Source organism: Antedon mediterranea, chromosome 5, assembly GCF_964355755.1.
Source record: "Antedon mediterranea chromosome 5, ecAntMedi1.1, whole genome shotgun sequence".
Taxonomy (NCBI): domain Eukaryota; kingdom Metazoa; phylum Echinodermata; class Crinoidea; order Comatulida; family Antedonidae; genus Antedon; species Antedon mediterranea.
The window spans coordinates 1,452,084-1,476,360 of record NC_092674.1 but is presented as its reverse complement, the minus strand read 5'-3'; the positions used below and the strand labels follow the sequence as shown (position 1 = coordinate 1,476,360).

General features: G+C 33.9%; 4 protein-coding genes and 2 long non-coding RNA genes across 7 annotated transcripts; 2 read left to right on the top strand and 4 right to left on the bottom strand.

The window, feature by feature from the left end:
• Positions 1 to 2,366: 2,366 nt before the first annotated feature.
• On the top strand, positions 2,367 to 4,330 carry LOC140048649 (mid1-interacting protein 1A-like). Its single transcript, XM_072093416.1, has one exon. The coding sequence runs from the start codon at positions 2,656 to 2,658 to the stop codon at positions 3,199 to 3,201; it is 546 nt and encodes a 181-aa protein (XP_071949517.1). The 5' UTR covers positions 2,367 to 2,655; the 3' UTR covers positions 3,202 to 4,330.
• Positions 4,331 to 5,379: 1,049 nt separating this feature from the next.
• On the bottom strand, positions 5,380 to 6,586 carry LOC140048974 (zinc metalloproteinase nas-4-like). The gene is made up of 4 exons (XM_072093778.1): positions 6,576 to 6,586; positions 6,364 to 6,484; positions 5,971 to 6,268; positions 5,380 to 5,731 (listed from the first exon to the last, which is right to left on the bottom strand). Exons 1-4 carry the CDS (start codon positions 6,584 to 6,586, stop codon positions 5,478 to 5,480), a joined length of 684 nt encoding a protein of 227 aa, XP_071949879.1. The 3' UTR covers positions 5,380 to 5,477.
• Positions 6,587 to 6,704: 118 nt separating this feature from the next.
• On the bottom strand, positions 6,705 to 7,758 carry LOC140049203 (uncharacterized). The gene is made up of 3 exons (XR_011845213.1): positions 7,711 to 7,758; positions 6,929 to 7,066; positions 6,705 to 6,824 (listed from the first exon to the last, which is right to left on the bottom strand). It is a non-coding gene; the product is annotated as an uncharacterized lncRNA (long non-coding RNA).
• Positions 7,759 to 11,430: 3,672 nt separating this feature from the next.
• On the bottom strand, positions 11,431 to 16,812 carry LOC140048958 (centrosomal protein of 63 kDa-like). Of its 2 annotated transcripts, none has more exons than XM_072093761.1 (14): positions 16,714 to 16,812; positions 16,165 to 16,354; positions 15,613 to 15,708; positions 15,314 to 15,457; positions 15,049 to 15,162; positions 14,526 to 14,780; positions 14,257 to 14,402; positions 13,993 to 14,136; positions 13,789 to 13,906; positions 13,336 to 13,533; positions 13,031 to 13,173; positions 12,663 to 12,799; positions 12,262 to 12,404; positions 11,431 to 11,712 (listed from the first exon to the last, which is right to left on the bottom strand). In XM_072093761.1, the coding sequence occupies exons 1-14, from the start codon at positions 16,746 to 16,748 to the stop codon at positions 11,551 to 11,553; spliced, it is 2,025 nt and encodes a 674-aa protein (XP_071949862.1). In that variant the 5' UTR covers positions 16,749 to 16,812; the 3' UTR covers positions 11,431 to 11,550. The 2 variants fall into 2 exon arrangements, with proteins under 2 accessions (XP_071949862.1, XP_071949863.1); XM_072093762.1 differs by having other exon boundaries at positions 12,693 to 12,799.
• Positions 16,813 to 17,474: 662 nt separating this feature from the next.
• On the top strand, positions 17,475 to 20,980 carry LOC140048537 (uncharacterized). The gene is made up of 3 exons (XM_072093277.1): positions 17,475 to 19,452; positions 19,683 to 19,808; positions 20,029 to 20,980. Exons 1-3 carry the CDS (start codon positions 17,569 to 17,571, stop codon positions 20,338 to 20,340), a joined length of 2,322 nt encoding a protein of 773 aa, XP_071949378.1. The 5' UTR covers positions 17,475 to 17,568; the 3' UTR covers positions 20,341 to 20,980.
• A 22-nt stretch (positions 20,981 to 21,002) lies between these two features.
• On the bottom strand, positions 21,003 to 24,069 carry LOC140048540 (uncharacterized). The gene is made up of 3 exons (XR_011845090.1): positions 23,989 to 24,069; positions 22,520 to 23,775; positions 21,003 to 21,855 (listed from the first exon to the last, which is right to left on the bottom strand). It is a non-coding gene; the product is annotated as an uncharacterized lncRNA (long non-coding RNA).
• Positions 24,070 to 24,277: the final 208 nt, after the last annotated feature.

Sequence of the window (24,277 nt, the reverse complement as noted above, 5' to 3'; positions counted from 1 at the left end):
AGATTTGTTTTATATCAATGGTTTCTGCTAGAAAGTTTTACAATGTTATATTTATATTTATTTGTTATATATTCGTAATCTACTCACATTCACAATTCAATTTTTATTGCAAACGGTACGAAAATAAAAAGCCTTAATAACTAATAGGTCGGTATACGTCCCTGACGGGTATCAACAACACATTTCCTTGTCCCTGAGACAGAAACAAATCACACGTGTGTATCCATTGCATCATTCAAGCGATGGTCACTACTAATTGCTTGACCATCAAACTGTCAAAACAACGAACAACGAACAATGACGTCATACCAGTAAGCCCTTATACTGTCACGTTCCTTTCTCAAAGTCCAGGGTGTGATGTCAGAAATATCGAATTATCGTTTTATGGAGATAAAATAAATGACCATTACTGCCTAATTTGAAGGGAAACCCCCAACACTTGTTCCTTCTTTGATGCTGATCCATTCTATTTCTTAACGATCTTCGAAAATATATATTTAAAAAATCGTCAACATCATTCTTATGTTGATTCAAACGGTCGGTATTAAATTGGAAAAATTATTTTAAAGTTTGATGGTGTCATTATTTCTAGGTGGTTATACTAACTGTACGTAGGTAAAGGACAGGAAAGAGGGAAATCCATTGTGGGTGTGATCAGTCGTTTAAATTACAGGCTTCCTTGCTTCAATTACGCAATCAAATAAGGAGCCAGAATTTGGACACAGCTTTTTGCAAGAATTGCATAATTTATGAAACGGATATCAAAAACGCAACGTGATGTCATAGTTGTGTTTTTTTTCTTAATCACGCATCCGACAAAATAATAAGCGGACGGCTCGCTGTCCACACAGTACAAAGAAATAATAAAATATCGGTTCCCACTTGTAATAGTTTGAGTCATTCGCGTTGCGCCTATGACGCGCTGCGTTGCGTCATGGCAACCAAACTTTATTGAGTCAATCCGACCAATCGGTGGCTACCATGAAGAAGTAAAAATAATTTAAGAGAAACACGTTGGTTGACGTGTGTGACCAGGGAGTTGTAAACAACTCCCTGGTGTGACGCGTCAAAGTTACAAGGCCTAAATTATCGTTGATCTGTTTGCTGGTTCATACAATACATATTCAATTATTTTTTACCTGTATTGTTTTTAATTTACCTTACCCATTACATCATATTTTATATTGATTATTTTCATTAACTAACGTATTATCATATTATTATTATTATTATTATTATTATTATTATTATTATTATTATTATTATTATTATTCATTATGATAAATACGCTTTAGAGAAAATACAGGTAGCAACTTATTGTAGGCCTAACGGATTAATATTAAGCCGATTAGAAAACAGTGAGTGCTGCGACCTACCTGTATACCTGGTATTTTCGTATCCTAGTAGGCCTATACCAAAAAATAAAACTATAAATGTTCAAATAAAGTTGTGAACAGTGGATCATGATAATTTCAATTAGAGAGCTCCCCTGCTGTGACGTCATCTTTTGTTGTGTTTTTTTTTAATCCTGATTGATGCATCAGGTCGAGATTATGTTGGCCATTGTATAGATGATAACACTTGTTATAAATTAGCGGCCATGCTAATGCTAGTCTACAATATCAAACTTGATGTGAAAAAGAATGTGATGTGCTGGTTCTCACAATGGAATTAACACCTCATTATTGTCCATAGTAAATACTTAATTAAAAAAAGTTCCACAAAATAATTAGCAGATGACATGTATCACCTGCCACATGTAGTTCACAACCTTTCATGTCTTGAAAGATCACATGAAAAATTATTTTAGACGAACAATTATACAGGGGGAGTTGTAAAATATAATTATTACAACTCCCTGTATAATTGGTAGGCCTACTATACACCTTGAATTCATTGTGCAATAATTCTGACAGCTAACGATGTTGCGACATCACGTCGATTTAAATCGGGTAATAACACGTCTGGCCTACCTACCAGGAATTTTTGAACATCGGTGCATATAAATTGTATTTTAGGAAAGGGGAAAAAGGGACAGAGAATAAATGAAAATAGATGATAAAGAGAGATATCTATAATAAATAGTGACTGGATTGAAGTAAAACATGTGTTATGATAAGTTCTAACCAGGGTTCATGTAATATAATCCTCCATCCGCCGGCTGCGTGCATGCGTTTTAGTGGTTTCCAAGGACGAGGGACATCCCCTGTTATGTCTTGAGGTCAAGTTGACCTTGGAATTATTATTTCATCATCCAATTAGAATGTTCATGCATGAAGCAAGTGAGCCGCTCACGCGGTTACTTATCCAATCAGGACACAGCATGAATGACCCTCATTTGCATAATTCCAAGTTCACACCCTTGCATTTATAAACAGTTCGTTACATGCCAAAGCTGGATTACTTGTTTAAAATTTACATCACGATTAACCAGCACAAAGTAAAGTATATTTATGTAACTATTATTGGATATACATGAAGTGGCAGGTACCCTGTGAATTTTGACAGAAGGCTGAGTTATATATTTCATATTTTATGCGTTTTTGATTCTGTATCCGCCAACACCGGTGTCAACGTGTAGCAGGTATACGACGACGGTGCTGTACTTAAATAACACTTTGCTAGTTTAAGCATTGACTTTAGGCCTAAAGAAGGATGACTACTGGTACTATGGACCTAAAGCTTAGCGACAATGAGGTGGCTCAGACGACCTCATTACTTGGTGTCATGAAGGATTTCATCGAAGCCGTAAATGACATGGACGAAACCGTATTAATTCCGAGTCGTTTACAGGACATGAAAGCTGATGCTCCGACGGAATCGGCAATCGTACGATCGTCATCCTCATCAACGGTCGTATCAATGTCTTCTTCGACGACAGATTCAGAAGTTTCATCAGACGATGAGTCCATCTCAAAACCAGCTATCCAATCTGTACAACAGAATATAACACTGCATTCCTACTATTCCATGTTGAAGGCCGTAAAAACCGAACTTGTACGAGGAACATCCGAAGACGAATCGAACGGCAATAATGATGCCGTCTACGACCAATGCGCCTCTGCATTTAAACAACATCTTACTGGTCTATACAACTCATTACAGCAAATGACGGACTTGTCCAAGCAGCTGACCAGTCAGTATCAACAGGAATTGGGTGACGATCAAAAATGCATCAAACCAAGAACATTTACTGTATAAGAAATACCAAGATGTGTGTGTGAACGGATGCTAGAGAAAACGAATAATTCCTACCTCCATGGTTTGTAAAAAGCGGTTTAGTTTAACCCAGTGAAATGATCGTTATATATGAACATTATTGTACCAGTGCAGTCAGCATAAAACTTTTCTACTACTGTGCTGTTTTATATAGTCATTTCATGTCTTTGCTGTAATGGAAAAAAACAATACAATCATTTATAGCGGTGCTTGTCCCAGGGAGTTGGACATTTTGTACTAATTTAAGTTATTAATAAACGATGTAAACGCAAACTAACTTTATTATAGGCCTATCATAGTGCATTGAAATGTAGCCTTCCAAGTTATATCTACTGTATGACATGTTATCCATGAGTACCCACGTTTAAAAAATCTCGTCTGATATTGTATGTGACGTCACACTGAGTCACTCTTATATCGTACGATATTATTCTATTATTGTTGGGGAATTATTAACAGCGTGTGGACACGCACAACGGAGTAGGGTTACAACAACTCTACAACATTAATTTACGATTATAATCTTGATGTAAACTCTGTGGCCTTCTTTAAAAACAAAATCTGTATTTTGTATTTATTTACTAATTAAGATGTGTATCCGTTAAAAATGGCTTTAGCCCTAAATGTTAAAAAAAAAGTTTATGTAGATATCAGTGACACGAACGGAAAGTTGACGCGCGCGTACAAAACACACTGTTAACAATGTTTGTACGCGCACGCGAGACTTCTTAGTCGTATTCGTCACTCTCTTCAACCTATTACTGTGAAATGTTACTATTATTCAGTATAGTGGGTTTCTAATATAAATGCTTTTTTACTTTTTGGTGTCATTTTTTATAACATTATTTGTTGGAATGCCTGAAAGTATCTGATAGTCTTGGAAATTGAACGTTTATGATATTCTATGAAGTTTGATTACGTGCAATATAAATTGTATTATTATCCAAATATAATTATGCAAATATATATTTTTTTTTGTTATTTAGAGAATTTCTATATCAGATCTAGCATGACGGCAGTGAGGAGTTGTGTCTCCCGCTTTTTCGAAATGAGACAACCATTTGTCAAAGTTATGTACATTTGTTACGAATAAACTTGATACCAAATTGTATACTAAATGTGTATTTTTTTCTTTCTAAAAAGTGTTTGAGAAATTATGAATGAAAAGTTCCAAGTTTACAAAAAAAAAAGCGTTAAGAAGAATAGAAACCACTTTCAGACAACCTTACTCTTTCAACTGAATTCAGCCCGGTGAAAATACGACTGTTTTAAAAGAACGTACCAAGGGCCTACTCAAATCAGGGAGGTTAATCAGGATTTTGTTTAAATCTCTGCTTCGAAATTGGAATTAATCGCCAAATTAAACGGTACAATAATCCGGTGAAAATACAGTTTGTATAGTATAGGGGGCGCTGTTGATGATTCGGTTGATGTGAGATTTTGATTTAACAAATAACTAACAACTTTTAAAATAACAATTAGTTTATCTTGAAAACATACAGTTTTTTAAAATAAATGATAATAACTTACTATATACATCGTTTAAATTAATTCAAACACTAAGTAGTCTTACAATTTACAGATATACCACCAACAAAAGACAGATTAAGTTTCGCTACCGTCGTAGGCCTATGTGATCCTTAAAGCTTGATTCCCACAAGGGACGCAACGCAAGGACCTAACGCAATGTAAGTGATTTGACCAATCACAAGCGATGGATTATTCGAACGGTGGATTGTCATCGGTCAACTCGCTTGCGTTGCGTGAACGTCCTTGCGCTCCGTTTCTAGTGACAACCAAAACCAAGCTTCATGTATAGGACCATTGCGATTGATGTATATGACCATTGCGATTGATACTGCTTATTTTGTTTTTAATTTTAGCTGAGGCAACAATTTTCTCTTTATATTTTCTCGCTAATCAACTCATCTTCTTATCTTGAGCGCATAAACCATTGCTTTATGCTTTATTTTACGGGTTTACATGGCAAAGAAAGTTAAAACTCGCATTCACTTTAGCAAAGAAACAATAACATATACAAGCTTACTTTAGATTCATGTGCGTTTTCAGAGTTTGCGTTCAGAGTGCGTTCACATTAATAATCGTTTGTTACAAGTTTGCGCCCAGCGCATAATGCAACAATTAAACATCATACTCTTGATAACGCGTTATAACAGCTTGAAAACCGCGCGTTCGTTGCAACCAGAAACTGACGTATAGTAATGGAGCAATTGCTTCCACGAATGGCAGGCAGGAGTCTAACTCTGACATGGAACCAAATCACAATACTGCCATCTACGTCTCTTTTTCGTTGTAAAACACCACGGTCTTGCTCTATTATTAGGGTTCCTGCAAAAGTTGTGATCTCCCAGTCCCTTATTCTCTATATTCGATTCTGTATAAAAAGTGTGACGATGAGGCCAGTTTGCGCTCCATCTCTGGCAGGTTACACCACTTACGGTATAATCAAGGGTGCCACGATACTCTGTGCCGTTATTCTTCACACAATCACCTGAAAATATAAAAAAATAAATAAAAACCTAAATTAAAATTGGGATAACAAAAAGAAGAATATTCATTTTTAGTCATTGTTTTTATGGAGTTTGACGTACAGTCCGAAATATTGGCTAAGTCTATTTACCTGGGTAAGTTAGTATGCACATATGGAACCAATTTACTCGGGTAAATATCTTAGGCCTGAAACGGACCAATAGACCAATTGATAAAATAGTTGATTAAGTATATACTTACTGTTCACTGGTAGCTTATTACACGAGTACATGTCTCTAGCTTGTGCTACGTCTAAATCGCTTATTTTGCTACGCTGCCCAACAATAGATTTGAAATCAGTTCCAATCTTCCTAATTTTGAAGCTAGGCCCCTCACCATTGGAAAATGCAAGGGTGCCATAGTGCATAATACTCTCATAGTCGTACGCATAACCAATCGTCCGTGTTTCAGATTTCGGAAATTTGTCAAAATTGTCCTTAAATTTTGGTTCAATATGATCATCAAATACCTTTATGTATTTATCTCTATCGGGCCGATTCTAAAATAAAAAATATTAATAGCAATTATGCTTATGATCGGCCAAAAGTTATATTTATGGGGCCTTATTACAAAAGTAAATAAGCGACAGTTTACCTGTTCATGGTAGAATCCTATAACATGTCCTAGTTCATGTATAATATTTCCAACTCTTCTAGCGCATGCACCTAATTTTGTAAATTGTTTGTTTCCAACGCGACCGGTTTTTGTCTGACACCTAGATACAAAAATATGAATTCAGTATTCTTAAAAGAAAAGAAAATATTGGTGGTAAATATGCTCAATTTAAAAGACTTATGAATCAGGGCGTGTTCAACATCGTTATTAACTATCAAACATATGAACTTGCGAGCGGCGTACAAAGGCGTTTACTTTTGAAATGCGCGCGCGTACGTAATAATTACAGTAATTGCTATAACGTATTGTAACTTACGAAGCTTTTGTTTCTTTGAAGCTGACAAAATCCCGGTCTTCTGGTTCCCGGTCGACGAATCGTATACATGTGCGATTTTCCCAATTTCGCATTGCCTCCAGTATATTATTTTTCTTCATATCATCTGATAAAGTACATAATAATATAATAACCGTCAGCCAAAAATTGTATTGAAATAAATAATAATAGTTGTATTATTATTTAAAAAAAACAACTGTTATAACTCACCAAATAGCGGATCGAGTACAAAGGGAATTCGTCCGCCTGGCCAAAGACACCGTTTGAGTCTGCTTATTGTTGCTCTCTTCTCTATTCCATTTTGATTTTTAGGATAACATGGATTAGTATCCTCTTCTTGATTTAATTCTAGCAACGGATTATTAATGGTGAAAATAAAAAACACATCTCCCAAAAACAAATAGCTAGATTTTAGCTTTTTTTTAAATATAGAAATAGTAAATAATGATTATTATAATTGAATTATTTTATTGATATTTATAGCAACAAAAACATGACACCTATCTTACACTAAGAGGGAACTCATAAAAACAAGGAGAATCCTTATGTTTGAATTTTTGATTATGTTGTCGTCTTGTTGTTTTTTTTTTGTACTGGGACTTAAAACCACAGAAAATTTCTTTTTCTTTTTATTGGCTAAATTAATATATTGAAACTAAATGTTTGATAAATAATATTTCTTGATATTCCAGACAAACATAAACGAAAAACGTACTCTTCTTGACATTGCCAATTGTTCCATATAATTAACAATGTTGAAAAAACTGTATTGAAAATACAAGAAAATACACTGTCGTCAGACCATTTCCAAAAATATAATATACACATTTAAACAATACAATACTGGTATGATTAAGGCCTATAGTCACAAATATAGGTAAGTATCATTATATATGTGTATCGAAAGAAGCCTCTACAAATAGTTCCATGTTATAACAGTTATTAAATATTTTTGAACAACCTAACATTTGTATCAATATTATTTAACTTACCATTCTCGTTTAAAATTGTAGCATCTAATTGGCTGGATATCAAATTACAGGTACATAGCAAAGTTGATACGAATAAGCTTAGCTTTAGCATCTTAATGTCCTGACAAATGTTCAGAAGATAATATTTGAGAAATCAGTCCTTTTAACAGTTTCTACAAATTTTTCCAATTTTTAGATAAACAACAGATTTTGGAACAAACTTGCTGAAGTTGATATTTAGTAAATGCAACCAATTCGTTCTCTTTTTCTGTAATAAGCGTTAAAAATTGAGACACCAATTTATTGATTTTAAAAAATACTAGAAACACTTCCAAGCTGAATTGTACAATTAAGTTGTGATACTTTGACGTCTTGTTGCCAACATAAATATACATCTTGGATCACTTCCTGTTCGATTCCGATTGGTTGAGCAAGTTCCGACGCGCGCGCACGCCGCCGCAGTAAGGAGCAGTGGGTAAGTTCAATGATTCAATGATTCAACGATTTACACTTTTCTAACGTCATCGCATTTTAAAATCGATGGGTAAACTAATCTTGTTATGGCTGAAAATCTATATTCTATCGTCATCGCATTTTAACGATAGTCTTGTATAATGTACACGTTTGTGTTTTGACGGATGTGACAATAATGCCATTAAAACATGACAGGAATGATGACAAATATTTTCGACGACGGCGACAAAAGATGACAGTTTAAAGAAACTGTATTAAGTTTTACAACATTTTTGCGTCGATAACTAGATCGTAAGGTCATTGCCTCCAGCGAAAGATGTTAACTAAAGTAGATAATAATTAATTGATTCCAATAGTGATACTTATACGTCGTATCGAATTAGATATTGCATACATTTTGTATGTATATTTAGCTCATCAGCAACATAAATTCTTGGAAAGTACAACCACCTTCCATTCTATTTTTTAACGGAACGAATGCATTTCAACTGTTTTTAAAACTATTTATAACAAATATATTAAGCAGCCATACTCTAAGTTTCTATAAATTGGTAACAAATATTGTCGCCGCATCCGCTTCCCTTACTCATGCGCATCCGTACTATCTAGCAACGCTTGCGCAGCCCAAAATTACACATTGGCCAATGCGCAACAACTCTCTGCATCATCTGAAGAAAAATGGGCAACCACACTTAATGAGGTTAATAATGTTCCACAAAACCATAGGCCTAAACCGACGATACTAAAATAAAGAAACCACCAAATTTATGTGTAAAATCCCAGAAAAGGTGTGTAACACGACTTAGTTTCAAACGGGAAGCGATAACGTAATATTGATTTTCTATCAAAAATAGTAGTTGCAGAAAACTAAATTTTTATATTGATAAAATAAAAAAAGACAAAATTAAATAACGCGTAAATACAAATTCGGTACGGTAGCTTTTTATCAATATAAATGGAAAATGCATGCCTACTATTTTTCTATAGATGAAGTCCGAAATAATGAGAAATTAAATGATGACATTTTTGTTGAATTTATTGAAAGTAATTTTCTTTTTTGGGTGTATTTTTGTCTAGATTAACTGAAAAAGAATTACAGTGATACGGGTTACTGGTGGTACTGAGCTATTATTGTTTTTTTTATCATGTATATAAATATATTGTATAATCCGGGTTGTAAAATGAAAACAAACAAATGAAAATGTGTGAACTATTTTAAAACGGGAGAGATGATAATGATGATCCTGTCAAGTGTATAACAAAATATAAGAAAATTAATGAAAAAAGGAGTAATACAGAATTCATATATGTAAAAATGTTACTTATGAACTGTAACGACATTTACAAGTTAAATAATACGATTTTATGTAATATGAGATAATATGAATGTGAATAAAAGTGGTGTTTGCGCCACAAAAGAGAAAAAAAAAAAATACAAATTCGGTACGGTAGCTTTTTATCAATATAAATGGAAAATGCATGCCTACTATTTTTCTATAGATGAAGTCCGAAATAATGAGAAATTAAATGATGACATTTTTGTTGAATTTATTGAAAGTAATTTTCTTTTTTGGGTGTATTTTTGTCTAGTTTTGTTGACATTGAATTCAATTGTAACCATCTGAATTCGAACTATTTTTGAGTTATCGATATAAATATATCAAATTGCTGTAGGCCTAGGTCTACACAATACAACAAAGATTTTCCCAAGATGTATAAATACGTTATATGTTAGTAAGAATGATACAATTAGTCTTACCAATAATTAGTTCCTCTTCGCGAAGAACAAAGACGATGACGTAATCTCTTTAAATGATCACACTTTAATTGAGTATCAAATCAAGTTTTTAAGATATTTATCCTCAGGGAAAATGCAAATCTTAAAGCGAGCGCGTACTTGTATGCAAATTAGCTATGACTAACGCGTTGCTAATGTATGTAATAGGTTGAAGACAATAACAAGCAGAACGTTTAGCCAGGAAATATCGTCTAAAATAAATAATGATTGTATTTTTATGAGGAAATTATTAAAATGAATGAACGGAAATTTAGCCAAGGAATATTATGTTTTGAGAATTAATACAACGGATGTGGACTGATCTATCAAGAATCGATAAGAATCAATAATCAATCGTTGCCAAGTTGAGTATTATCTTATAGAATGTGACGACGACAAAGATAACACTATTTGTATTTTCTACAGTATGATTTCAATTTTAACTTTAGTTAGTTAATATTTTGACTATTTCCAATCTAAGTTGCGGTTTTTTCTCGCGGTTGGATGTGATTTTGAATGGAAAACTAAATTCAAATAAACGTTAGGGCCAAATTTGGTGTAAAATATGCGGATAAAAATAACGTTTTTGCGGTAAATCTGAATTATTTTGATAAAAATATACGTTTGTTACAGGATGACTGTATTCCAGAGAACATTATAAAGCTTGGTTCCCACTAGGACGCAACGCAAAGACGTAGGTTCTTCGCTGTGTAACTAGTGTACTTTATAAAGCTGGTTTTCCACTAGGCGAATTTATTCGCGCGAATCGCATGCGTAATATTGTCATCCAGTTTTTGTGACGTGGAAAAATGCGCAACCAATCATAACTCAAGAATATTCGATTCGCGCGATATATTCGGTAATGGAAAACGGGCTTTACGCAAATAGAGCGTTTGCTAAACGTAGTTAGTAAGTAATTTTTGTACTAATTACAATTATTTACTTATCATTGGATCAATAAATTTTTCCTCTTGAAATAAACGTTGTATTGTCTAGATCAAGTGTAGGCCCCTAATAAAATTATGAATATTAGCACATTGTCGAGATAATCACACAAAAGTTATTAACACAATAAAACTGTCGCCTGCTACAATTAACACTCACTAATTGTGATATGATCTATGAAACATTCGAGGTAATAACGCATTGTGTGGTCGGCATATCGTTATTACAGGGGTGTTTTGCGTCAGAGGTAGCTCAGCAGCTAATAATATTCTGAACAGAGATCTCATTCAATGATAATTATATAGCTCTGCTTTTTACAAAATATAAATATGGTATTGATATGCTTAAATATGGTACTGATATGACATCATCATGTCCATATATGGGCACATCACATTTTTTTGTCACATAAAATGTAGGCAGAGATTTATACTGAATAATTGGCAGGTTTCATTTGTTAATGATCATGACGAAACTATCGAGCAAAAGGAAGAAAGCGGGTGGGAGACAAAGTAGTGTTACGTAATAAGTACAGACACAAAATAAACAATTACATTAATTATATTTAAAAACATTTTTTTTTCTATAATACACAAAAACAATTTATTTATACAATATAAATATGTTTAATTTTATAATACAAAAAAAAATACGATTGAACAAAGTTAAGTATCGGACTTGGATGTTGGAATGTAGCGACCTATCGTCTCATCTGTTCTATTCTCAAGATCTGTGATGTGATGGTTCAGTAACTTCTCCAATTCGTTTGTGTGTTTCTTGTTTTCTGCAACAAAACTGCTTGTTACAGAAACCCTTGAGTTTGGACGCTAACAACATTGAAAAAAAAAACCAAAGTTATCACAATTTTTATTATTATATCATTTTATTATTGTTTGTTTGTTTGTAATATTTATTGCTATCCATAATGTACACAATACAATACAGTTTGAAATTAACAAAATCATACAAAAACTAAATAATTATACATTATGGTATAGCAGAGGAACCCTTTAAGCTGGGAAGCTTGTTTCAAATACTACACTCACATTAAATACTACAATATAATACTTAGTGATAACTAAAATGTATAATATTTTACTCATTACAGTATAATACTTAAGCGTGGTTCCCACTAGCGTCGCAACACAAGGACGTAACGCAACGCAAGTGAATTGACCAATCACAAGCGATGGCTTATTCCCTTGTGATTGCTAACTGTCTATAACTTCGCTTGTCATTGGTTAAAACGCTTGCGTTGCGTTTACGTCCTTGCGTTACGTTCTAGTGGGAACCAAGCTTTAGTGATAACTAAAATGTATAATATTTTACTCATTACAGTATAATACTTAGTGATACATACAAATTATAATATTTACCTCATATTGAAAAGAATCCGATTGTGAAATAAGTTCTGGAAAGCTGAGTAACTCCTGCGATATATTTGGATTCTGGAAGAATTTGTTGCGACTTGGCGACCGGACGTAAGAACTTGATGCAGTTACTGTTCCAGAAACTGGGCCTGTAAAAACAATGTAGTGGTGGAATAAGTAAGTGCCCTGCCTACCATTACCAGGGTGATAAGTTCAATTCAATTCTCTTTTAACGCCAGAATACACAATAACATGTGCCTAAAATGTATTAAGCCTTGACTAGACTATCAAACCTTATGAGACAAAACAATGTGATGTGCTATATTTAAGCATATCACTACCATATTTGGGCACATCACACTTTTTTTGTCAAACTAGTTTGATAGTGTACATAGAGCTTTACATACGTTGTAAATGAATAGAATGCCCTGATTGACCTTTGACATTATGTAACTCTCCTTCGTATTGGTTGACAGTCTCGCTCAGCCTATTTTTTAATTCCTGGATTTCTATATGATGTTCAAGATTTAAAGCTTCAATCTTCCTAATAAGGACAATGAGAGAAAAACAATGAAAAACAGAGGTTATGAAGATTGTGTCCAATTCATAATATTCAGCACAAGATTATGAAAAAAAAGTAAAAAGTAACTAAATAATATATTTTTGAATATATTAACTGATTATATGAAAGAAGAACTGTATCACTACCATAGTTGGGCACAAATGATAGTGTAAACAGAGCTTCAATAATTATTAAATAATAATAACAACATACCTTTCTTCTTCTTCCTTCATGTCAGCGATGACTAAGTCAGATTCTCTTTTTTGGCTGCTAAGCCTTTCTTGCAGATTGCGTTCTCCTGATTCCACTTGGTGACGTAGTGTGTTTAGGTGCTGTCTTAAAAGGCTGTTCTCCTTCTGTGTGTTGCCAAACAGAAATTTGTTTTGTACAGGGAATTTCATTATAAATACATGAGAACTTTTAGTTAAGTTATCTTTAAACTTAGGCAGTCGGTCTCTTTAATTTGATGGGTCTTTTATAATATATAGATAAGCAACTTTGTTTTATTTACATCTCACCTGTAATTCACTAACACCATCTTCCGATTTGGAATTATTATCAGTAATTTGATTTTGTAATAAAGATATCTTATTCTTTAAGTAAGCGACAGTCTTATCTCTTTCATGGAGGTTAGTTGTAAGTGATGTGACTTCTTTCTTCATTCCTTCTAATGTTGATTGAAAGAAATCCTCCTGGCCTGAACATTTTTCAGAAAGCTATTTTGACAAAAACATAAATTATGGTAAGAAACACAGTACTACACTACAACTATTGTTAAATATGTAAAATAAAATAAATAACTAACCATGTTCATTAGAATTAGACAGAATTGGCCCTCTATACATCAATCTGTTTAATGACTTATTTGTCATTTATTCTGAAAAAGTTGCCGAGCAGGACAGTTAAACTGTCAAGCACGTTAGTTTCGGTATTTCTTTTTTGTTTTTTTTCGAAAAGAATTACTAACTAACCTTGTTGTATTTGTCATTCAACTCTTTCAGCTCGACTCCTTCAAGATGACTCAACTCATCTATCTTATTTGCCAATTCCAGATTGAGATGAGCACATTCTCTGCTTGCATCATCAACACTGAAACACAAACACAATGTATGAAATGTTAAAATCCTCAGAACAACATTGATACACCGACTGCGTTATTTCCATGTTGCACTAACCTACGTTGAAGTCGCAGCACCTCATCTCGTAGACCTTTCTCATTTTGTCGTAACTGTTCATTTTCTCTTTCTTTATCTGCCATCTGACTTGCATGATGACCTTGTTCCACTGATTGGTTGATTTTATTCTGTGACTTCAACGTCCTAAAATCAATATCAATATAAATGTAGAAAATAGCAAATAGCATTCATACAAAGATAATCTTTAAAAAAAGTCATAAATTTTAAATCATTTGGCAGTTCAAAAGTAATTTGATTACTAACTGTATAATGTCCTCTTTCAATGCCAGACTCTCTTGTAATTGTGTTACATCTCTACTTTGGTAGCGTGCTTCATGTTCGCTAGCCTTTAACAGGTCATCACGAGACTGAAGTTCAACTCGTAGTTGATTTAAGTCTTCCTCAAGTCGCTGTCAAGAAAAATAAAATAGAAAAAAAATATATAATTAATGTAACCTGGTGCTTATACAACCCTAGTCTTACGTGAAATATGTTGGTTAATAATATGTAAATGATACATTTAAATAAACTACCTGGATATTCAAATTAGCATTCTTTATTTCTGATTTCAATCTCAAGTTTTCATCAGAAACTGTCATCCTCTTGGCTATGCTGTCTTTTAGGCTGCCCTCTAGTGACAATATCCTGTTATTTCTTTCGTTCAATTTGTCATGAGTGCGTTTTAATTCGGTCTCACAGTAAGCAAGTTTGGATTTTCTATTGTAATCCTGCTGCTCACTCATGTTCCGTGTTTTGTCCAGTTGTGACCGATAGCCATCTGCTTGTTGCTTTCAATTTAGAATAACAATGTGTTTCTTTAATAACATTCAATTCAAAGTATTCCGGATTATACAATAATAAACAATAAAACACACATGCTAGACCTGGAGGACTCTAACAGCGAACTCAACCACTTTCGATGGGACGTCCCAGCCAGCATGCAAACATGACAACAAAATCTTAATTATTATTTTTAAATATGAATGTAAGCAGTTAATTAAATACAGTAAATTAATATTCCCACATTGAATTTAACATCTTATTTCTTTAATTTACCAGAAGAACTTGATTTTTCTCGGCAAGAGTCTTCCTCTGTGATTCAAGACTTTCAACCTGATGTCTGTAAACTCTCCTTTGACCTTCCCAAACTTTTGACTTTTCTTCAAGTTCCTGCAATCCAGAAAAAAAAATATTCAAGGAACCTTTTCATGTATCAATTTTAACTTAAATGTTTAGATTAACTTACTTGAGTTGTAAGGGAGAGAAAGATGCCTACACAAAATCAAAAACTATAAAATTAATAATAAGATAATTAGAATACTTTAATAGTTGATTCGGCATTGATTAAGTCCGATTGCAACCTGCTTGCTTCTTCTACTTTGTCGTCTGTTGTCTTCTGTGCCGTAGCAGCTTGTCTACTGTGATGTTTCTGAAGTCGTTCATAGTCTCTTTGCAGAACACCAAGCTGTAATTAAACATCATAAAATATTAATAATCTACATTGATTTTAAGTACTATATATAGAGGAAATAATGCTTTTAAATATCACAGTAGAGTTGTCAAAATATTCCAATAGAACTGATATATTTTGTTTTTTTTAAGATAAAATATTTTATATACCTGGTTTCGTAACTGTGATACTTGCTCATCGTACTGTTTTGTAATATTCTGTTGTGAGCTTTCTGCTAACTGTAAATTATGTCGTAGTTGGCCAAGCTGAGAGAAAGATTGTTAAAAGCAATTAAGAATCAATGAAATTAATTAACTAAAAGTGTGCTTACAGAAGGTAAATGTGAACAAGGAAAGGTCAAGAAACAACTTTGCGCTGATTACTAGCTGCATTATGGGAGTATGTTTCCATATGTGTTTGATCAAAAATGACCGGGGTAATAATATGTACACCGCTTAGCTATTTTACAACACTAGGAGGAACAAGGGGAATGTTTCTCTGGACATAAATTCTAGGAATTTTAAAATTTAAATTGAATTAATTAACTAAAAGTGTGCTTACAGAAGGTAAATGTGAACAAGGAAAGGTCAAGAAACAACTTTGCGCTGATTACTAGCTGCATTATGGGAGTATGTTTCCATATGTGTTTGATCAAAAATGACCGGGGAATTTTCTTTTCACACCCTCCTTTATATCTCTTCCTAAATCCCCATAGATGTCACCTCTTTATGTTTAATTTCTATGTGACTTCTTGAGGTATTTAACTCCTTGCTCTTGATGTCTAGTCTGGCTTCCAAAGCATGGATCTCCATCTCCCATTCCTTCTTGCGACCTGCCATCATTATGTCTATTTGCCTCATTAATTCCTGCAGCTCAGCTTCACATGATGATAGCGGGAATCCGTTGAACAACCTGCACATAAAAAAATTTAAAGTGAAAACTCATTTATTATAAAAATAATTATTATTATAATATAATTGATGATTATTATTAAAATTATTAGGCATGCCTTGGCTAGGATAGATTTCTTTCCCCTTTATTGTAAACTTTTTAAAATACAGTAGTTTTCAGACGTTCCTGGATACAGTAAAGTAGGGTAATTATAAAATGGACAAAACGACCAGCTAGTAGGCTAACTAAGCAATGTGCCTGGAGGCAGCCTACATTTATCTAGGCCTAGGTGTTTGGGTACGGTTATCCAAATGAAATGTACAAATACATTATATACTAATCTAATAACAAACTAATAATATTAAGAAACATATTATTACCCAGCACGCTGGGCCTCTCTCTCGAATTCACCCATATTATTAGTTAAAATTACGACATAATTATTTCTTCGCGGGTGGTTTTTCAAATAAATTCTACAGTCTTGATTAACTTTGATTAAAAATGGAACGCCGGGAGCGCCTGCCAAATCTTACATATAAAAAAATAATAATTTGCAGCAGATTGTTTGTGATAGAAACCTTATGATTACTATTTTAATAAAGGTTTTTTACATATTAAGCTAAAACGTTAAACAATTGTTTAATGCATGCCATTTTTAAAGTTATCTTCCCATATAAAATAAATGCTCATTTTGCGTTCCACACCTTCAAATTAATGTTTACATTAGTTTCCGCTCGACCCTTAATTTCCAAGAGGCTAGGCATAATGGAGTCATTCTGCATATCTAAGTAGTTTAAATTAATTATAAAGGTAGTATATATATATATAAAGGTAGTATATTGATAATTATGTTAGAAACACCTTACTTACGCCAAAAATAGCTTTCCTAGCTAGCCTTGGCCTAGAGCTAGGCAAGAAGAGGAGACTAAGATTGGTCTTGGTTGGTAGCTAGCTTGCGACCCTCTCCGAGGTAGCAGGACGATTCGGCCCATTTATTTGAATTACAGTATTACAAACAAATTATTTTTTATTTGATGACATATTTTGTTTAACCATAACTGCTTCAAAGTAAGTGAGCAAATAATAACTATGATATAAATACAAATATTGAATGAAATATTAATAACAAATTTTTTTTTAGAGTTAGGCTAATTTTTAAAAAAATACGGCCAATTATAATTAATGTCACCTGACCTTGCTTGGAAGTATGAAAATAAGGACAAGAAACTTTGACCATGGGACGGACAAAACTGATCAACATCACGAACAACCGAGTGCGTTGCTTGTTCTACGCCATCATCACTTTCAGCCTGATCCTTCTCGTTGTTTCGTTCCGTAGCCTTCAATCAACTACAAAGACGACTGGTGCAATGCCAATATCCGTCCATCATATAAGTAAAGGCCGTTTACGAAAAGCAAACTATTCTAGATCTATTGGTTTTATCAATGCCGAAAAGCAAAGGCGGCTGCAAAAACTACTAAGTATGCAGAAAAATAAAATTGTGGATAATCCGACAGATAAAAATAAGTCAAGTGACCTTTATTCGGAAGTTACAAATAAAACATTTATTCCTAATAAATTGAGTAAATTCTCAATCACAAGACAAGAAACTAAAGCAATTAATCCTGTAAAAATAAAAACAAATTTAGAAAACAAAGTTATTTTTAAAGAAGCCTTTAACAGTACTAATGACCAAGTTTGTAAGATGCCAGACTTGGAGCCTTTTGATCTTGAAATCTCGCACTTATTTTACGAACCATCACCTTTAGAGTGCAAAGGTCATTTGAACAGTTATATAAAAGATAATAGTATTTTTGTCCGGTATGATGCTTTGGTTAAAGAAAAGTATGAAGTATGCCAGGTGTCAACCATTGAAAGAGACTCGGATATTTTATCTTTTATAACAGATCCAGTGATTGTACCAGTTGGACGCGCACAGGATGGTAAAGACCTCAAACTTGCGTACAAAGTCGATTCTGATTTTATTATCGTTGGTTGCGACAATCCTGACATTTCCGCAAATGAAAACGATGACCAATCATTGATGGAATACGAAATGGACATCCAAAGAACGCATGTTGACATTCATGCTCATATCAATCCAATTGATAAGGTCATGAAGCATGCTCAGTCTAAACACGTGTCGGAAACATCCCTCGGGTTAAACGTCATCATGTTTGGAGTTGATTCAACATCAAGATTAAACTTCATTCGTAAAATGCCAAATACTTACCGTTACTTGACTGAAAAAATTGGTTCGGTGGTTCTTAAAGGTTACAACATAGTTGGAGATGCGACTAATGGAGCGGTCACTCCAATGCTCACAGGCAAGCACGAAAAAGAGCTGCCAGAAACTAGGCGGAGTTTCGCTAACTCCACTTACGTTGATGTTTATCCGTTCGTGTGGAAGGACTTCAAGAAAGCTGGTTATGCAACCCTATTCGCGGAGGATACACCTGAAATTTCTACGTACAATTGGAGATTAAAAGGATTTGATCATCGACCGACTGACCATTACATGAGAACGTTTTGGCAAGAGGTCAACATTGAAGGTCAATGTCTCGGACCAAAGCCGGTCCATAAGGTTTTACTTGATTATCTACAGGACTTCATGTTTGATTATAGAAAGGTTCCACACTTTGGTTTTATGTTATACACTGGTCTTACACACGCTGATATTAACAAATTGTCCCTAATGGACGACGCGTTGGTCACATTCCTAAAAAAAGTACATTCTGATGGTTTACTTAATAATACGCTACTCGCTATTTTCAGTGATCACGGAGCGCGATATACGAAGATAAGAGCAACGCTTCAAGGAAAGCTAGAAGAACGACTTCCTTTTATGTCTATTTATATCCCAGAATGGATACGCAAAAAACACCCTTCTATTTATAAAAATATCCGATTAAATTCAGATCGGTTAACTACGCCGTTTGACATTCACGAAACACTTAAGAGCGTTCTTAATTATAATTCTGTTGGAAATAAAAATCAGCGAGGGTTGAACCTATTTAATGAAATACCACTCACAAGGAGCTGTTCAGGTGCGGGCGTGGCACCTCACTGGTGTGCATGCCTCAAGTGGGAAATGGTTCCAGATGGAAATCAACTTGAGGTAATAATATACAATTCCTTTAAAGTCCAGAGTGTGTGGATAAAAGTATAGGGTCTATAGATAAACGTGGCACAGAATTATTTTTAAAAAAGTATGCGCTGACTGATGCATTTTACCTCACTCCTTTATAAGTCCCCCGATGTTTTTATGTGATGAAATGTTTACTCATTAATAGTATTATAATAAATAATAATAATAATATGACATATATTATTTTTTATTTTGATCAGATAAATACAATAGCCGAGGTTGTCATAGAAGAGCTGAATCGTTTGGTGGTGCCCTTCATTGAACACTGCGCTCACATTGTTCTGAAAAGTGTAAAGTTTGCTCAGAGAATGATTCCAAATTCGGAGGTAAACATTAGGACCTTCAGTAATACTAAATAAAAATGATGCGCCACAATGGCTATGCAGCTGTTGAGTCTAAAATTCATTTTGTGGCAATCTTTCGTTGGTTTCTATTGATGTATTCATTTCTAATTGCTTCTTTATAACAGAAATGTTTAATTATTCTAATCTCACTTTTCTCTATACTAATAATAATACCATTTTTTTTTGTGTGGCAAAATCTTAGATTCTAAAGTTTGATAAGACAGTAGATTTTGACCAAAGAGAACCAGGATTTTTGAAAGAAGCCAATGTTGACGTCCATGAAATGTCGCTTCTCTACCAAGTTACCGTGGAAACAGCTCCTGGGCCAGGTTTATTTGAAGCGACAATAAAAATGTCACATGACGAGAAGAACATCACCCGATATGAAATAACTGAGGAAATTAGTCGAATAAATCTCTATGGTGACCAACCTAAATGTATTGTGAATAAGTACCCAAAAGTTGCAAAATACTGTTATTGTAAAAATCAACTAAACTCAGGTAGAGATCAATAGGTTACTAAAATCATAGCAAAGTTAATTTTAAATTAATTTTTAATCACTTTGATAGTTATTTAATTTTTGCAATACAAATTGAATTGTTGCTATTAATATGGTAGTTAGTATTCGAGTTTAAATTTTACTATCTTGTAAAAGTTGCCTTTCTGTAGTATTATAGAGGGCGCTAGACTGAATCTAGTACAGCACTTCCAAAATAGTTCTGTGTACAGTACTGTACGCTTATGTAGATTAGGCCTATAGCAATTTTCTTAATTATGGGCATTTTTATTGAAAACAAAATTAATTCGTGATTTTTAAATATATCTTATCTATTTATATAATGTTTATAAAGACATTTTATAGAATGAATAATTGTTTAAATAATGTGCCAAATACAGATAATGGGTAGCGTAGGACAAAAAAAAAGGACCTTGAATATATAGTTTAGTTTCAGTCGTTCTTCGATTATACTTATGACGATTTTGCAATCGACATTTCAGTCTCCCGCCGATTGATAAAAAATATTATTTTCGGAGCTAAAAGCTCGAGTGCTAAGTTTTATACTCAGTAATTCAAAATGTATGTATGATTTTAAATCACAACAGTAATTTATTTTCTATGTTGATGTTCATGAAATGAGACAAAATCGACAGTGTATTTAAATTAAACTTTAATTATATTTAATCAATCGTTGTAATCTATTATTTATATTTTTTTTTATACAACTTCTCGATTATTTTAACCTTGGTTCCCACTAGGACGCAACGTCCATGTGTAAAGCAAGTAATTTGACCAATCACGACGCGCGCGGGATGTATCACCCGGAACTGTCACCAACGGAGTTGCGTCCTTTGAGGAAATGTAGTACAGTAGCTCTTCGTTTTTCGCGCTTTATTTTGGTGTGATTTTCTTTATATCTAAAGTCAGTTTATTTACATTCAAATCATCGTTACTGTTTTTCCGTATGGTTGTCTTTACGTTGCCTTTCGGTTTACACATTTCTTCCCATATTTGTTTTTGCATTCTTGGCCACATATGTTCTGGTGGTGTATAACCAACGAACCTGTGATCAACCGGCCTCTCAATCGTTACATGTGAGGTCCCGCTTTTACTTCTACTCTCTTTGACTTGAAAATTAGACCTACTTTTGTGTCGGTCTGACTTTTTAGTAGAGACATACGTAAATGTTTTTTCTATTGGCGGGAATGTTATCTTAGATGACGTCAAATGACGTTTATCAAACTTTATTGAAGAATCGTCAGTTCTATCACGTGATTTGGCAAAAGCACCAAAACTTGAAACTTTGTGAACTTGTATTCGTTGATCTTCGCTGTTGACAGTAAATCTTCCCGCTCGAAGTTCTTCCTTATATTGTTCTAAACTTCTAGATATAGTGTGTTGGTAAGCTGGAATAAGTTCCTTCCTCAACGTATTGACTTCATTCTCACAGCGCCGTTGGTTCACTCTTGCAACGAAGTACTGATTGTACCAGATTGGTAAGTCGGACGGAGTGTATGCGGACATGGATGTCTGGAATAATAAAATTGAAATAATTATTAAAATACAATATTTTAAATAAAATATGATTGGTATCAACCCTGTTCAATGGTTGACCTATTTGACCTTTCTAATGAAATTGATAATTATTATAATAGTTTTGAATAAAAGCTCATCTGATTGGGGTATAGGCCTATAAACCCTCTGCCAGTCAATCAATGGTTGACCTATTTGACCTTTCTTATCTTATTACATAGTAGTAACACAGGTATATAGATTGTTAAGAGTATATTATGAGTAAATATTAATATGAGTATATGAGATAATAGTTAATGATATCTGTGCATTGCATTATCACTACTGATAACATTAGTTCAGTAGGCCTATAGCATGCAATACAAAATAACATAGTATTGAGTGATTCGTGCTCAATTACTAATTAGAATTAGGCCCTAATTAGTTACATTCTTCATTGACACTTAGGCCAACAGTGACCATCACTCAACTGGGGTGTAAAAACTTGCACATACATTTAATTGACTAAGTAAGTTGCGATTGGCAAAAAAAAAAGCAAATTAATTTAGTGGGGAATTGCAGACTTCACAGTCTAAGAAAGTACCATAAACTTCCAGAGCAATTTTCAATTGCCTCTAAGTTTTAAGTTAATGTTTAAACAAAATGTGAAGAACAAACTTACTTTAGATATTATATCGTCGTGCAGAACATTAATACATCAACATATCCTGTATACCATATTAGGCCTGTACAACATCCTGTGCAGCTCGTTGTATCAAAGTCTGCAATATAATGCGTCTACTTTGTACCTATGCGTTCACCACTACTCTGAAGTCAAGTGTTGGTGTAAACAGACTACATTGATACCGTACATCAAATATGACCCTAAACAGCTTTTTAACTTATCTTCTTTATATATATCTTTCGCATTGAACATTCCAAAAGTGCTTAGAAACAATACTGAAAATGTATCCATAGACTTGAACTTTCTCTTGAAAGATTGTGTTGGGTGTTCATCTAGTAAGAGAATGCAACCGGTTCTCTCTTTTCCATCTTAAATGTCCAATAGGTAATAATAGGCGAATCTTCCCCTGATTTGTATGTTTATCAAGTCACATTTCGTGATAGTAATAGGCCTACCAGTGACCAAATTAATCTACATTTCAATTTCTAATAATGATGACTTTATTTCATGATTTTCGTTATATTGTCAAGATTTGTCTCTCTGTGTTTTTTCTTTAGAGTTTTCTTCAGTTTTTCTTTTCGTTTGCTTCGCTTTTCGTAATTCTTATTCATTTCAACATTGGTGAAGGAATCCGTATTGGAAGGGTTTTGATCCGCAACGTGCACAGTAATGTCTAGATCTATTTGCGCGCACGAATGTGCTGGAACGTTCACCACCAAATCGGGTACGACGGCTGACGAGCGCGCGCGTGTTGGTGATTGTACTACTGTTTGCGAGAACGTACGTGGTGGTGGCGGTGGTGCACAGTCCTCCTCATGGGGACGTGCAGCTGGTGGTTCAAGAGGAGGAAGTTCCTTCAAACGATCTTTTTTCAACATAGTGTCTTCAAATAAAAATGATGGATACTTTAAACCGTTGTCAGTAAACTTCTTATTCCTTGATTGTATTGGATATGATTGTACCAACCTGCCTCGTCTTGTTCTTAACTTATCTGTTCCCTTCAACGTCAATTGCTTTAAGTTTGTTCGTAACGTTTCAGCTTGTGGTTGAACTACCGATCGCCCTGCCATACGGCGCTGCATGTATCGGTTCGAAGCATAATCAAGGAACCGCTGCTCATTGGATATCAACCGATCTCGAAGCGTCTTCGCTGCCCGGAAACACTCTATTTCATGTCGTCGGACTTCAATATATTGTTGGTACCAGGGTGGTATTTTCAGGTTATTTCGTGTGCCCATTGCTACATATTTTACCTGCGATTTAAAACGGAAAACAATTTAGAAAAATGATATTATTATTCACAATGCATATTCTTACTGTAATACCTGATAAGTTTGACTATTGGTTACTTTTTTTGCTAACCTGAATTCATTCCTGTACTGTTTTTTAATGTTATTTTGAATTAGAACAAAGAAATGAAATGAAAAAATGAAAATTAAAGCAAGAAAGATAATTAATTTTCTTACCTGTAATCTTGAATGAAAACTCAACTTTTATAGACTCTGTAGTCAAACACAGACTGCGTTATAAACGCACTACTTCAGTTGATATTCTTATTATTGATATACAAACATTATCATTGAGTTCTATGAATTATATTGCCGTCTATATAAACATTCCGCAAAGTTATCAACTGTTGTCTTGACGGCCAGACACGCACTGTAGAAAACAAGCCGGGATGTGTGTTTTAATGAGACAATTCGTCCAATAGGCTTTAATCAAATTATCGTCAAGTATGGATGAATACAATAAGTA